Raw genomic sequence first — 14,004 nt, forward strand, 5'->3', positions numbered from 1 at the left:
TCTGCGATTAAAGTTTCACCTCATAACAAAGATTTCAATGATTTCTTGCTGAATTTGAATTTAAGAAGCAGTCAGCTTTAAAATGAAACCACCTTTTGTCTGGAACGGCCTCAAAAAAGGGGGAAATTGTCTGGGACGGCCTCAAAATATGGGCAAGAGAATTTTGGGGCTAACATATAGTTCCTTAAAAAATGTGCGATCAGTTATCTGTTTTTTTATATAAGCTGGGTCTGTATTCTGTTGTAAATAAGCTTGAGCTTCACAGTTCACCATTTTTCTGTTCTCAGTATTGGAGAACATTCATTTTTCATTTTCTCACCGTAAAACAGCTCAATAACCATGTTTCAAATTTTGCGATTAGCTCTCGTAATTTTTGGTCTCTTGGAAATTCACAACAAAATGGCCGAGACAAAGACACTCCAATCAAAACTGCGGGATAGACACGAATCTTCATTCGTGAGTCAGATGATGAGGCCGAGTGTGAATAACTTGGGGGCCAAGTCCGATTCGTCAGAAGAGGAAAATTCAGAGAGAGGGTGGCGAACTGTGCTGGATTACAGATATTATGGAAATGGCAGCTCTGCCGACAGCTAAATAGACAAACAAACGCTATTGATTCAATTTATGGATCTATCCCGTCCCCCCCCCCCCTCCTCCAGTACGCCATGCACCCGCCAGTTACAGAGCACGTGTAATTATATAGCAAACCAGCATGTAAAAATATAGTACGTGCGTCTGGGGGTGCATATAATTAATATGCACCCAGTAAGCGGGGGGGGGGGGGGGGGGGACGGAAAAGATTCCAATTTATATTAACCAATGATGTTTGTTAGAACTTAAATCTTTGTCGTTTAATTGGGGAACTTATAAGCGGAGGAACTGCTATATTGGCCCGGGGTTTGGATTGTTCAACCAAACAACTTGAAGAGTGGGACTCAAATGAGAGGTTAATTTTAGGAGTAATTACTCCAATTGCTGTCCCACTCTGACAATTTATCCCCATACTAGACAATCTACCCCCAAACCTCCCGTCTTAAATCAAAATTGGTGGAACTTAGGGAGGAATTTGACCCTGGCCTGACAAGCGACTAGGTTTTAAATTCTAACTCATTTAAAAAATGAGATAAAAATGGGATTGAGATTTTTTCTGTTGTCGAAAAAGCGTCGAAAATGAGATTTTCTTAGTGGAATTAGTTCATATCACCGAAGACCCGGTACCAAATTGCAAATCCAGTAATTTTGAGTCTTGCAAATATTACTTACGTAAATTAGGCCCAATTGCTAACTTTACTCGTGGAGTCTGTAGACTGTATTTTAGTTCCAGAACCAAAAGTTTTAGACTCAAGCATTTTCAAACAAAAAAACCACACAAACTTCAAAAAACCAAACGAGCTTCATGCTGAGCGGTTGCGAGTTGAGCTAAGCTATTCTTTCACTAGAGTGCTCTATTGAAATTACGTCATCAACAGCAAACTAAACTGTACGCATCGCAATAAATGAAATCTTTCAACATGAAATCTCAAAATGATCGACTTGAAGACGCAATATTGAAATAAATTTTACATTTACACGATGAAATTACCTCAAAAGATCACATGATCAGGGATTTACAAAACCAAGTGGCAGATCTTGAGACGCTGAAGCTGAAAAATATTCATCCAAAGACTGTCTTATCTTCGAAAACCGGTCTTATCTTATGCCGGTAAAAGACCCAAACATCCCTCTTTCACATCAGGTTTGCGACTTCTCAATTGTAAACTACAAATCGGATCCAAGTAATTTCAAGGCGTGGCACTATCTTGGTCAACCCATATCCCAGCTTTTCCCTCCCACGATTATTTTAAATTTATTTACTTCTATGAAAAACCAAATTTTTTGGAAGAAAATCGTGTTTGGCAGATAAAGTCAATGATCGTAATCGAAAAGGTATATTCATCAAAGAAAGACCACTCCGTTTGCAAAAACAGATAAAGGATAATGCAAACTCGTTGGGGGAAGATTACGTCGACCTTCAAGTGTAATGTTAAAGTTTTCAAAAAAAAAACGACAACGGGTCGTTCAAAATTGTAACAGTTAACAGTATTCAAGCTGTCAAAAATATGCAACAGTCTGCTGTTTTGAAAAAGAAACAAAAACCTTTATCAAATTATTCAAAGACTCCTCTATAACACTCGAAACAAATTTGAGTGATTCAAAACGAGCTCGAGAATCGCCCGTTGATAACCCGGAGGTTGGCGGCAGAGCAAATCAGCGCTGAATCAGTCTACAGACATTCTGTTTTTTAAGGTGGCCAGTACTCTGTTTATGCACTATTTACACTGGCCAGTCTGATTTTTGAGTAAAATTTACTTCATGAAAAATATTCTGTTCAGCTTAACTCCCGCCAACAAGGTTTGCTTTATATGCGATTCGAACTTCCGCGTGGGTACTTGAAACATTTAATTTGCGTAGCAAGTCGTAACCACTGAGCTAAATGGGCTTTGTTGTAATTGCCTACAAACCAGTATAAATATAAATAGTGAGTATAATACTATAGTAATTACTAGTTATAAGCTACAAAAGTATGACATTACTCTGTTCAGACTTAATTTTGGGGTATGAGTAATTTTCAGACTATACAGGATAAGCTTAGCCTGGGCGAACTCTATGACCTCAATTTAATCATAATGAAGAAATACTGCACATAAAGAGACTTCAAATATTCTGGAGATACAATGTTTCAGAACTGAATTAAGTTTTTACTCTTGAAATGTGCTGGCTCAGCGCTGAAAAGCTCTGCGACTCAAGTCCGGGAATGGAGCCGAAGACAAACCATTGCGTCTGAGTGATGAGAGTACATCGGTAACCAATGGGACTTAGTTTGCAGTCAAACTTATTTTTAAAGAAAACAACAGCACGTGAGCGAGTCACGGAAAAAAATAAAACACAAAGTAAAAAGTCTGACTACAAACATCTTGCAAAAAAAGTAAAAGCCTAATTTGTAACATACATTTTTTCACTGAAATTGGATAACTCTCTTATGAACATTCTGAAAGAAAAAAATTCTTTCTGATAGTGCAATCTCTGAGGGAACATCATGACCAACTGAAAGTAACAATTGAATGTTTATGTGAAAAACCATCAGTCGTTGCATTGTGCGAAACGTGGCTGAGTGAAAGGGACACAATAGAAGTCTACACCTTAACAGGGCACCAAGACCAGTGTCTGCCTGCCGAACGAATAGAAAAAGAGGAGGCATTGATGTTTTCATAAAACACAAATTGAATTTGAAAGCAGAGTTTATCCGTTAGAAATAGAACACCTGGTTAGCATATTGAAGGAAGATAAAAATACGTTTAGGGTTATGCGTAGCTAGTAAGCATCGGAAATTCAATCAAAATCTTTTCAATCCAAAAATTAAAACATTAATCACACTATTAAATAACCACAAAACAAAACATTGTAGTCGGAGATTTTAACATTGATACTACCTCAGCGAATTGGAGACTTGCCCAGAACCACTGGTATAATATCTGCATTTGAGTCTCACATTTTTTAATTCAGGAACGTCGAAAGACTCGAAAACGACCCTTCTCTTCATAATCTTTGGTTCATTCTTGGTCAAAAATTAAATGCTACTGATTCATTTTTAATAAAAAACTCAACTCAGCAATTCTCGAGTGCTTCGATCAAAAAGCACCATTGCAGACTATTAATCATAAAATATCTAACAAACCAAAATGTTGGATTACCAACCGCATCAAAAAATTGATCAAAAGACGTGATGAAGCATCACGCGACTACAAAGAAAATCCATCGAGAGAAAAACTTTCTTCGAAAATTTTCGGAAAGTAAGGATTATAGTAACAGAATCGATTGGAAAAGCAAAGCGAAAATATTTTGACAATAAAATTAAAATAAGCAGTGAAACAAAATTTTTTTAACATGTTCATTAGTTTTTTGGATGCATATGGAAGAAAAATCTGGATATTGACGTCGATAAATTAAATAGAGTTTCTTGCGACGTGAGCAATTCTAAATGGAAGGACGAAGAAATTATTAAACTGTCTAGCAAAACTGTCATGTCTTTTATTGCGCATCCCACCGATGCTGTAGAAGTTCATCATACGATATCCTCAATGAAAAATAAGAATTTAGTTGGTCATGATGGCGTCAGTATTCAAAAGTTAAAATACATAACACCAGTTTGTACCGAATATATAGCATATTGCTTTAATGATAGTATTTTAAAGTCTGAATTTCCGCAATCTCTAAAATAGCTAAAATTATTCCTATACAAAAAAAAACAGGAATAAGAACGATCCAAGTAATTACAGACCCACCAGAATCCTTCCCGCTCTCACAAAAGTTTTCAAAAAGGAATGGCGAAACGAATGATCAAGTTCCTTGATAAAAATGATTTAATCTCACCAATCAGTTTAGTTTCAGGAAAAATCCTTCATGTATTCATGCTGTAATTAAGTTTGTTGTTTTTATTGCTAATGCAACGGAACAAAAACGCTATTGATTTTCGTGCTTTCTTGACTTCAGAAAGCGTTCGATTTGGTAGACCATGGTATACTTCTGAACAAATTAGAAAGCTGCAAATTCAGGGGGCTAATGAATAGGTATTTTGAATTTTATCAAAGAGACAAATTTCAGTACGTCACTCACAATGGAGCGTCATCACTGAGAGCGAAAATTGAAACAGGAGTGCCCAAGGATCTATTCTTGGACCATTACTTTTTATAATTTTCATAAATGACGTTAGTTTTACAATTTTGGTCATGAAATCATCCTTTATGCGGCTGATACAGCAATCTTATGCAAAGATAACACTAACCAGGGTAAAAAAGCGATAGAAAATGACTTGTCTAAAGTCAATGATTGGTGTAGAACAAAAAGAATCAATCTCAACCCTAAAAAATGTGAATTATTTCTTTTGCCAGGGCATCTACATCGGACTCATTATCTTTATCTGACACTGTACAGAACAGTTCAATATCAGGGAAATATCTTGCGATGAGAATTGACAATACGCTTACCTTTTGTCCACATATTGATCATATTTGCCGAAGCCTGGCTCAATTCAATTGTATCATGTACCACTCACGACATTGTTTCTAGACAGTTTTATAATTTCTTCGTTCTGCCAATATCGTGTCGCAAAAAATCTATTAAATTTATTGACGTCAATATCCGGATTTTTCTTCCGTATTTATCCACAAAAACTATTGAACGTTTTAAAATTTTACAGCAATTTTACGCAAAGATAATACTGTCCAGGGTAAAAAAGCAATAGGAGATGACTTGTCTGAAGTCATTGATTGATGTAGAACAAATAGAATCAATCTCAACCCTAAGAAATGTAAATTTTTTAGTGAAAAATCTTGGGATTAGAATTGACAATAGGCTAACCTTTCGGACACAAATTGATCGTTTTTGCCGAACCGCGGCTCACTTCAATCGTATCATGTACCAAGCACGACATTGTTTCTCAAAAAACCATTTAATTAGATTTTGCAAAGTTTATTCTAGATCTCACATAGAATATTGTTTGCCTATATATGGTAATACAAAAACTCTTTTGAAAAGAATTTTAATCATGCAAAAACGAATATTTTGCTCTATTTGCTTTCGAAAAAAATGTGATAAAATTCTCAACATTGGGGAAGAAAATGATAACCTCTTGATACAAGATTTGTTTTTAAACAAACTCTTCCAAGAAGTTTCTCAACAAATTAGGAAAAAGTCACCACTGGATCTGAAAATTCATAACAATCCCTATCAAAAGACAAGATCAAGCTGCATGCGTCCTACTGAATTCCTTTTTCGTAGAACATTAGCAAGACAAAACTCAATGACGTTTTTGAAAAGGTTCACTGATGTTTTCTTAAAAGATAAAAGTGTTGTTTACGACTTTTTTCTCTGAGAAATGCACATATTGAGAGCTCCAATTCCAGCACCTTTTCTTTATAATCTTAGGGCTTCTTCTTGAGAGCTTGATTAGCTCCTCTGAAGTCCTCTTGTGTTTTTCTTTACATTCATCGGCTGTAAAACATCAGTTTCATTAGTTAATAAATCACAAGGAGTTAATTCAAATATTCAAATATTCAGTGGAGGGTAGATTTGGCAAAGACTATTTTGAATGTACACAAAAGTTTTCAACGTACAAATGTGTGGAAGTAGACCCATATTTTTGGGGTGGTCTAAAAATACTCACCTTAAGTCTGGGACCTCAGCCTGCAAATAGAACATAGATGGAGATAGATAGAGAAGAGAGCAATAGATAAACACTTACCATAATGAAGAAGGTGGTTATTTCAAAAAACCTGAAAGAATTTAAAATTCCTCAAAAATTATTTTTTGATTAACATCAGGGCACGGGCCGAGAAACTTGGGAGAAAATGTTTAAGATTAGCTGTAGCTAGCGTAGAAAAGATAAAAAATTCTCGAATGTGAATTTCTGAATGAAGATACTACATAAGTTTTTCTTGTCATGTGAAGATCTTTCTTTAAACGCTATTCTTTAAGATAACAACAGATAAATTCAAGTGTTGACTTTAATAAGATTAGCGCTAATTTAAAAGCCAAAAACAAAGAAGATCAACATTATCATAAATTTTTAATATATGTAGGTTCAACGCTACAAACCAAGTGTTGGGTTTTTTTTAGATCTATGCTAAGAGACACTAAAATTACGTAGGAACTACGCCTATAAATGCCAAAATGTACCATCTCCTTTCGATATTATCAAAAAAAAATTAAATGCAACGCTTAGAAGCGCAAAACTATTTATAACTTGACTACGACTAAGAGCCTCTTGTCCTTCTATCGAATCCTTTTCTGTCTTTTCTCTTTATGAAGATCTATTTGCTTCGTTTCACATGTTTAGTTTCACAAAAAACAATTCAAGCAAAACATTTTACATCCGGTTAGAGTCGACTTCTCCTTCTGTTACAATTTGGGTTATAAAGTCATGAGAATCAATCTTAAAATTGCGGTAAAATCATTGAAATTAATGTGAGGCATTACCATCCTCGGGGCCCAAACAACCTAACCCTAACCTGCTAGAGGGATTGGGGTAAACATACATCAGTTTTACTGCTAGTCTGTTTAATTTGCCTAAAGCGGTCTTAACCTCGCATGACCTAGCCATGTTGTCGGGGCCGGTGAAAGTCCGCGTGACTCGTCCCAGCGGCCAGATTCCTCTTGGTGTAAATTCCTCAAGAAGCCAAACAACATAATCCACTTCCAAAGCTGCGTCACGAGACGTTCACTTCTGTCGTTTGTTCAGTGAGGGAACATACTCGGTTAGCAGCCTCTTTCCAATCTGCTGAAGTCGCTGCTTCACCTGTGTCCATTCCGAATTCTTCAAGGTAAATGTCTCGTTGAAAACGGTTCCAGGAACATTGCAGAAGGGCCTTCCAAGCAAGAAGTGATTTGGTGTAAGTGGGTTGTCGTATCGTGGTTGCTTCTCACGTGGGTGAGAGGACGCGAGTTAACAACATACTCGGCTTCACTGACGATCGTGACAAAGAAAGCCATCTGGGGTGAATTTTGCGGAACCGAGGTTCCAGAGAAAAGCTGGTTCATCCATTTGACAGACTGCTTCAGTAGCTGATCTTTGATGTATTCGTGGTCCAACATCACTTGTCTTCTTGTGATCTGCTTTCGTGCTCCCAGGAAGTTGGATCGGTTGTCTGACAAGAACAAGCGCGGTTGGCCGCGTCGAGCGATGAAGAGTGGGATTGCTGTCCAGCATTTGTCTGTGCTGAGGTCTTCTGCAGCTTCCAGTTGAATTGCTGTTTTAACCAAGCAATTGAATAAGCAGATGTAGGTCTTCAATTCTGCATCTCGATGAACGACGGCAAACGATCCAAGGTAATCCACGCCGACATTGGTGAAGATGATTGGTGACTGCGTTTCCTGGAAACGAATGTCTGGCAGGTCTGCCATTGGTGGTTGTAGTCCCTGTGCTCGGACGCGGCGACAGTTGAAACAGTTGAAGGCCAAACTTCTCAGGAAGGCTCTGATTCCAATGACTCGGCATCTCTGTTGTATGTAGTTGCGCGTGTATTCAACTCCAATGAGCATACAAATCTCGTGGCATTTCTGTATGTAGAGTTAAATGCTGCGGTCTTAAGAGTCCAGGGTGATGGGGTGCTTGGTTTCAAAAGGTAGCAAGCTTCGTTTTGTTCTGCCAACAACGCGAAGAACTCCACTTTCAAAGAAACGGGACAAACAGATCAGACCGTTTTTCTTTGACAACGGCCATTGCTGTTTAATCTTTTTGATAGCATCTCTGGAGGACTTCTCTTGCGATTTTCTGAAGAGATAATTTCAGGCATCGTTAATTTCGTTGAGTTCTAGCTTGCCTCTTTGTTTTGATCTGAAATTTTTTTTGAACCTCATGGCAAAAGCCATAGAGCGCATTAACTTCGTCCACATTGAGAATCTGCTGACGTCAATGATACATTCATCGTTCGATGTTTCCATTGTGGCGTTTGTCTCCTCCTTGTTAACCAAAGAGTTCTTCCAATGGCTTTCGGGATTACTCAGGAAAACTGGAGGCGTTAACCAGAACACTTTGATATCACAAGTTGGTATTCCTTGGGAGCCATGGTCTGCAAGGTTGAGTTTTCCGCTGATATGCTGCCACTTGGCGACTTCTGTGTTGTTGCGGATCTCTTGTACTTTTTTTGCCATAAAAGTTTTCGCTTCGTCTTTGCTTTTGATCCAGGCAAGGACAGCTTCACTGTCGCTCTCAAAGTGTCTTGATGTAATTGGTATTGTTGAATGCTTGGACACAAATTGCATTAGTCTGCATCCTAGCACTGCTGCTTGCAATTCAAGTTCCGGGATACTGATTTGCTATAAGGGCGCCACTTTGGCTCTAGCTATGACAAACACAGTTGAAATGGTGTTAGCTGAAAGAGATCTGATGTATAAAACTGCTCCATAAGCCAGCTGTGAGGCATCACAGAAGCATTGTAACTGGTTTATCGGATATGGCTGGTTCGGGGAAACAAAACGTGGTATTGCTATTGCTGGCACATTTAGATATTGCTCTATCCAAGTATATATGGACTTCTGTTACTCATCTGACAGGAGATCATCTTATGCAAGTCCTTCTTTCCAAGTATCCTGCAAGGAGATTTTGAGTGTAATCAAAAATGGGGCAATGATCTTGATTGGATCGAACAAGCAGGCAATTAAAAAGAGGAGCTTTCTAAGTGTGTAGTCAATCTTGTCTCCCTGAATTTTGGCAAGCATCTGGTGAAAGAAAGTATCATTAATTGTATTACACATTACACCTAAGACAATGTCGCAAGTCTTGAACTGCCGTTTGAGCTTCCTGTTCATTGACGAACGAACGTACAAAGTCATCCATGTAGAAACTATTGAGTTTAAATCTTTTGTAGCGTAGTTTCCGAAGTCCTTGGCTGTTTGATGGAGCACAAATATTGCTGTAGTTGGTAAACATCTTACTCCAAAGATGTGTCGCGTGTACTAGGACTGCTGTTTGAAGTTCTTTGACGGCCAAAGAAAACAGAGACAAGACTGATCTTCTGTTCGTATGCAAATTTGCATGAACATCAACTCAATGTCTGCAATTACTGCAACAGGATGCCGGCGAAAGCGGAGTAGTAAGCCGACCAGGTTGTCGGGACCTGACAAAAGGTTTTTGTTTAGCGATTGCTTCTTAAAAACAGATGCAGCATTTGCAACACGCCTAATTTTCCCATATTTGTTGAGGTTGGTGACGGGGTGATGGGGAAGGTTCTAAATCTTCTCTTGTGCTGGATTTGAGAAAATAACTGATTTGACATAACCTTTCTCCAAATCTGTTTCCAAAGTTTTCTCATACAATTGTTTCAATTCAAAATCTTTGTTGAGTTGGCACAGTAGGCTGTCAAGCTGTGCTTTGGCAACCAGATAGTTGTTTTCCAAGTTACTGTCCTGTTTCCAAAGTAAACCGATTTCATATCTGTCTCCTATATGATGGGTTGTATCTTTGAAACTGCTCTCTTGCTGTCTGTTGAAGTATCTGCAGTTTCCTCGAATTCAGTTCCTGTGTTCTCTTTTTTCCAGAAACTGGTCACCCATTCACTGAGATGTCTTTCAGTATCAACAGTTAAACTAGTGAGCGCATGGTCAATGAATCTATAACCATGTGATAGGAAGTTTATTTCGTGTAGGATTGGCTCACTTTTTCGCTTAATTGGGCCTGTAATTGTCCAACCGAGAAGATTAAGTAAAGCAAAGCGACTTCCTGAGGGACTTCTGATGTCCTTTTGAAGGCATCTTTTGTTCACATTTGCCCCATTTTCAAATTGATTCAATTTGGCACTGTTATTTTTAAATCTGCGTCAGTAGTTGTAGCTTATTCAACCCAGTTCCATACTCATCTGGGGCGAAGAACTGAAGGGTTGACAATTCTTCGTGTTTGTTATCGGAGCGCCAATAAAAGCAATATCCGGGTACTTCTTGTACAATCCCAAATTTTCTCACCAAGCCTTGTCGGAACTGGAACAACGCTTTGGAAACCCTCAACACGTCGTGTCAGCGTTAACCAGAGAACTAGAGCTATGGCAACGACCACAAGCAAGTGATCTCGCGGATTTGATCAGCTATGCTTCATTCCTACGCAAACTAGTTCAAACACTCAATGACCATGGATTCTATGCTGATTAGCATAGAACGGAATAAGTTACTATGGTCTTTGAAATTGAAGTGGAGCGAACACCTTGTTGATTTCAATAGCACCTTCCCAGGACTAGAAGATCTTTCAAATTGGATGGATATACAGCTAGAGTTTGTGAACAGCTGCAGGACTCCGTCCCACCTCAAAATCAACCAAATGATAACGGAAAGCAACTTAATTTTAACAGAGGAGACAAGAATAACCATCGCAATGGGAACAAAAACCATCAATACCTTTTCGCCAATAAAAACAAAAACACCAATAAAAAATTCAGCAACAAAAATTTGAATACGGTTGGTAATTTCCAAAACGGAAGCACCTCAGTCAACAACTACGGGCGCATTAACTCGCACCGTGATAACGCCGGAGGAACAGCAAAGTTTACGAACAACAGCGAAAGTTCTAGCTCCAGCAGTCAACAACACTCCGAAAATAATTCTACTGACACTCAGCAAACTAAAAGCAAGAAATTCCCAATAGATCAAGGCGAGCACTACATTGGAAAGTGTCCAAAGATTTTGCAGATGTCACCAAGTGAACGAAATCCAGAAGTGAAGAAAAATCTGCTCTGCTACAATTGTCTGAGTTCAAATCACAATGCCAAAAATTGTCCATCAAAACTATCTTGTAGACACTGCTCACGCAAGCATAACTCAATGCTACACGATAACAACTATAATTCCAATAAGAAAGCCAACATTACCCAACATAACTGCCAATCTGTCTGACGATATCAACAGCGAAAAAAGACTGCCAAGTTATACACCTGTCCTCCCGAGAAGAATTCGTAATCAGTTGCCAATGATCCTCACCAAACTGCTTGATCCGAACGAGCCCTACAGGCGCTATGCTTTATTGGACAGTTGTAGCACCAACTCATACGCTTTTGATCCAATGATTATCAAACTGAATGCATCTCAGACCAGCAACTAAACAACTCTGAACGTCTCGACAACTTTTTGTCCTTGTATCGTATCCTTTCCTGTCTTTCCTCTTTATGAAGATCTATTTGCTTCGTTTCACATGTTTATTTTCACGAAAAACAATTCAAGCAAAGCAGTTTACATCCGGTTACAATCAACTTCTCATTCTGTTACAATTTTGAGTTATAAAGTCATAAGAATCAATCTTACAATTGCGGTAAAATCAGCGGAGTTAATTTGAGGCATTAACATAACCTACGCTTAGAAAACCAACTTATGTAAAATCTACGCTTTGAAGCGCAAAACTATGCAATAACTGTGCAAAGAAACGCAAATTTGTGTCTGATATTCGCATAGAAACGGCATTTCTTTTGTCAACAAATTTAGCGTATATCTTACCTGAAATCAAGCTTCCGACCTCACTCTTAGATAACTGCCGTTTATAGCATTGAAAATGTGGCCCGGGGCATAAGAGTGCTGTAAATTACGAAATTAATTGCAGAGTGTGTATGTAGGAATTGTTTTTGAATTTTGATAGACTTACGCCTATGCGGTATGCCCAAAACTTACTTCTGCTGGTAACCATAAAAAATCTTTGTAATTACTCTTTTGAATATCATCCATTTTTCACAATAGACAAGCAGCTGTTTTCTTAAAAAGAAACTGTTTTCGCGCATTTTGGACAATTTGAAGTGTGTGACACGGTATCACAAACAAGTTTTGTTCATTTCATTCTTTCGTCTTGTGTGTGTGTGTGTGTTCACCATATATCTATTTCCCGTGTTTGGTGCTTCAGTCACCCGTTTGGTCATTTACCCCGTTCATTGAGATTTATGTTCTTCATTTTGCAGCACGCGTGTGATTTTCAGTTTTTATTAACTAGCAAATGTGAGACGAATGCGTCTGTTTTGATTAGAACAGGGATCATATTGCAATTCTAGTTTAAATTAGAAAACATGCAATGCAAAATCTTCAGTTTAGTTTAAATCTCTCACAAATCGACTGCCACTGCTAATATGGGAACGTAACACGATTCATCTTACTATTTACTCGGGGTTAAAATAGAGACTGGAAAACGACTTCTGAAATGCGATTTTTCTAAAAAGAACAAAAAAAGGTTAAAAATTATATGACAAAATGACCTCCTCTAAGACAGAGGTATAATCATCCCTTCAAATAGAAAATTAAACAAACGCAAAAACTTAAACAAGAACCAATTTTGTTAAGAATGTTTCTCAGGTGCCACATATCCATCACAACAAAAGAGAATAAATTTAGTGTAGCGAATTAAGGTAATAAAGCAACAAATGAAACCACAAGTATAAATTTCAAAACCACATGTATAAATTTGAAAGTTAATTAGAACGAATCAATTTAAAATGTTTAAAAAAATATGAATGTGAAAATAGTAACAATATTTGCTTGTTAATGTAACTAAAAAAATTGCTTTCTTAAAACATTTGCAGTGTAAGCGAAGACATATTTTTAAAAGCATACAAAACGCTAGTTACCACTTGTCTTACATAAATGTTGATTTTTTTTTCTATTTGGATAGACCTATGCCTATGCTGGTAGGACTCAGCCCAAAATCTACTTCTACTGGTAACCAAAAAGAATCGCTCAAAAAAATCATTCATTAGAATGTGATCTAATTTTCTCAAAAGATGCATAGTCTCACAATAGATGCAAAAACTTTTTTCGTACAATTTGGACAGAACCAAGTGTGTGACACGATGTCACAAAAAGTTTAGTTTTTTACAATTCAAAGAATTTGAATTGTATTGGGGCGCTGTCTATTTTTTAAGATCTGTTCACACATTTTCATGATTTTTGGAGTCAAATTGGAGTAGTGATTTTGGTCAAGCCGAAATAGGAAATGGCGCGAAAAAGCGAGTGGTTTTGCGGCGTAAAATTTTTTTGCTCTATTTTTAAAGTAGAGTGAGAAAACGGTGTTTGAACAAAAATTCGCTCTCTCGCTAGTGGTTTTTTTTGTTCACATGCGGCAATTTCACTTTGGTTTTTACTGTTTTTTCAATTTTTTGGATTGGATTGATTTTCCCAGTCCATTCATGGTTCATTCTGGGCCTAGTTTTTGTTAGAATTAAATTTGCATTTCTCGCTATTGGTTTTTTGTTCCCGCTAGAGACATTTTTGACATTGATTTTCTGTTTTTTTATTTTTTATCTGATTTTCTTAGAAATGGTTTTTCTAATTCACTCATAGTCCGTTCTAGGTCTTGTTATTTTTTTTAGTCAATGAAAATTCTTTGAATTATACGTCAGGACTTGTCCTGCTATGTTTTTCAGTTGTCCATCTTGTGACCTGTATTTGTTCACCATATATCTATCAGGTATTTAACTCTTCACTTACATTTGTTATACCGCGTTGGATGCT

At 37.5% G+C, this 14,004-nt stretch overlaps 2 protein-coding genes across 2 annotated transcripts; both read right to left on the reverse strand.

Moving 5' to 3' along the window:
* Nucleotides 1-7,353: 7,353 nt before the first annotated feature.
* LOC142351714 (uncharacterized) lies at nucleotides 7,354-8,076 on the reverse strand. Its single transcript, XM_075403858.1, has one exon. It carries the CDS (start codon nucleotides 8,074-8,076, stop codon nucleotides 7,354-7,356), a length of 723 nt encoding a protein of 240 aa, XP_075259973.1.
* A 246-nt stretch (nucleotides 8,077-8,322) lies between these two features.
* On the reverse strand, nucleotides 8,323-8,799 carry LOC142351715 (uncharacterized). The gene has a single exon (XM_075403859.1). It carries the CDS (start codon nucleotides 8,797-8,799, stop codon nucleotides 8,323-8,325), a length of 477 nt encoding a protein of 158 aa, XP_075259974.1.
* Between the last annotated feature and the right edge of the window lie 5,205 nt (nucleotides 8,800-14,004).

Source organism: Convolutriloba macropyga, chromosome 13 (genome assembly GCF_964194025.1).
Source record: "Convolutriloba macropyga chromosome 13, txConMacr16.3, whole genome shotgun sequence".
NCBI lineage: Eukaryota > Metazoa > Xenacoelomorpha > Acoela > Convolutidae > Convolutriloba > Convolutriloba macropyga.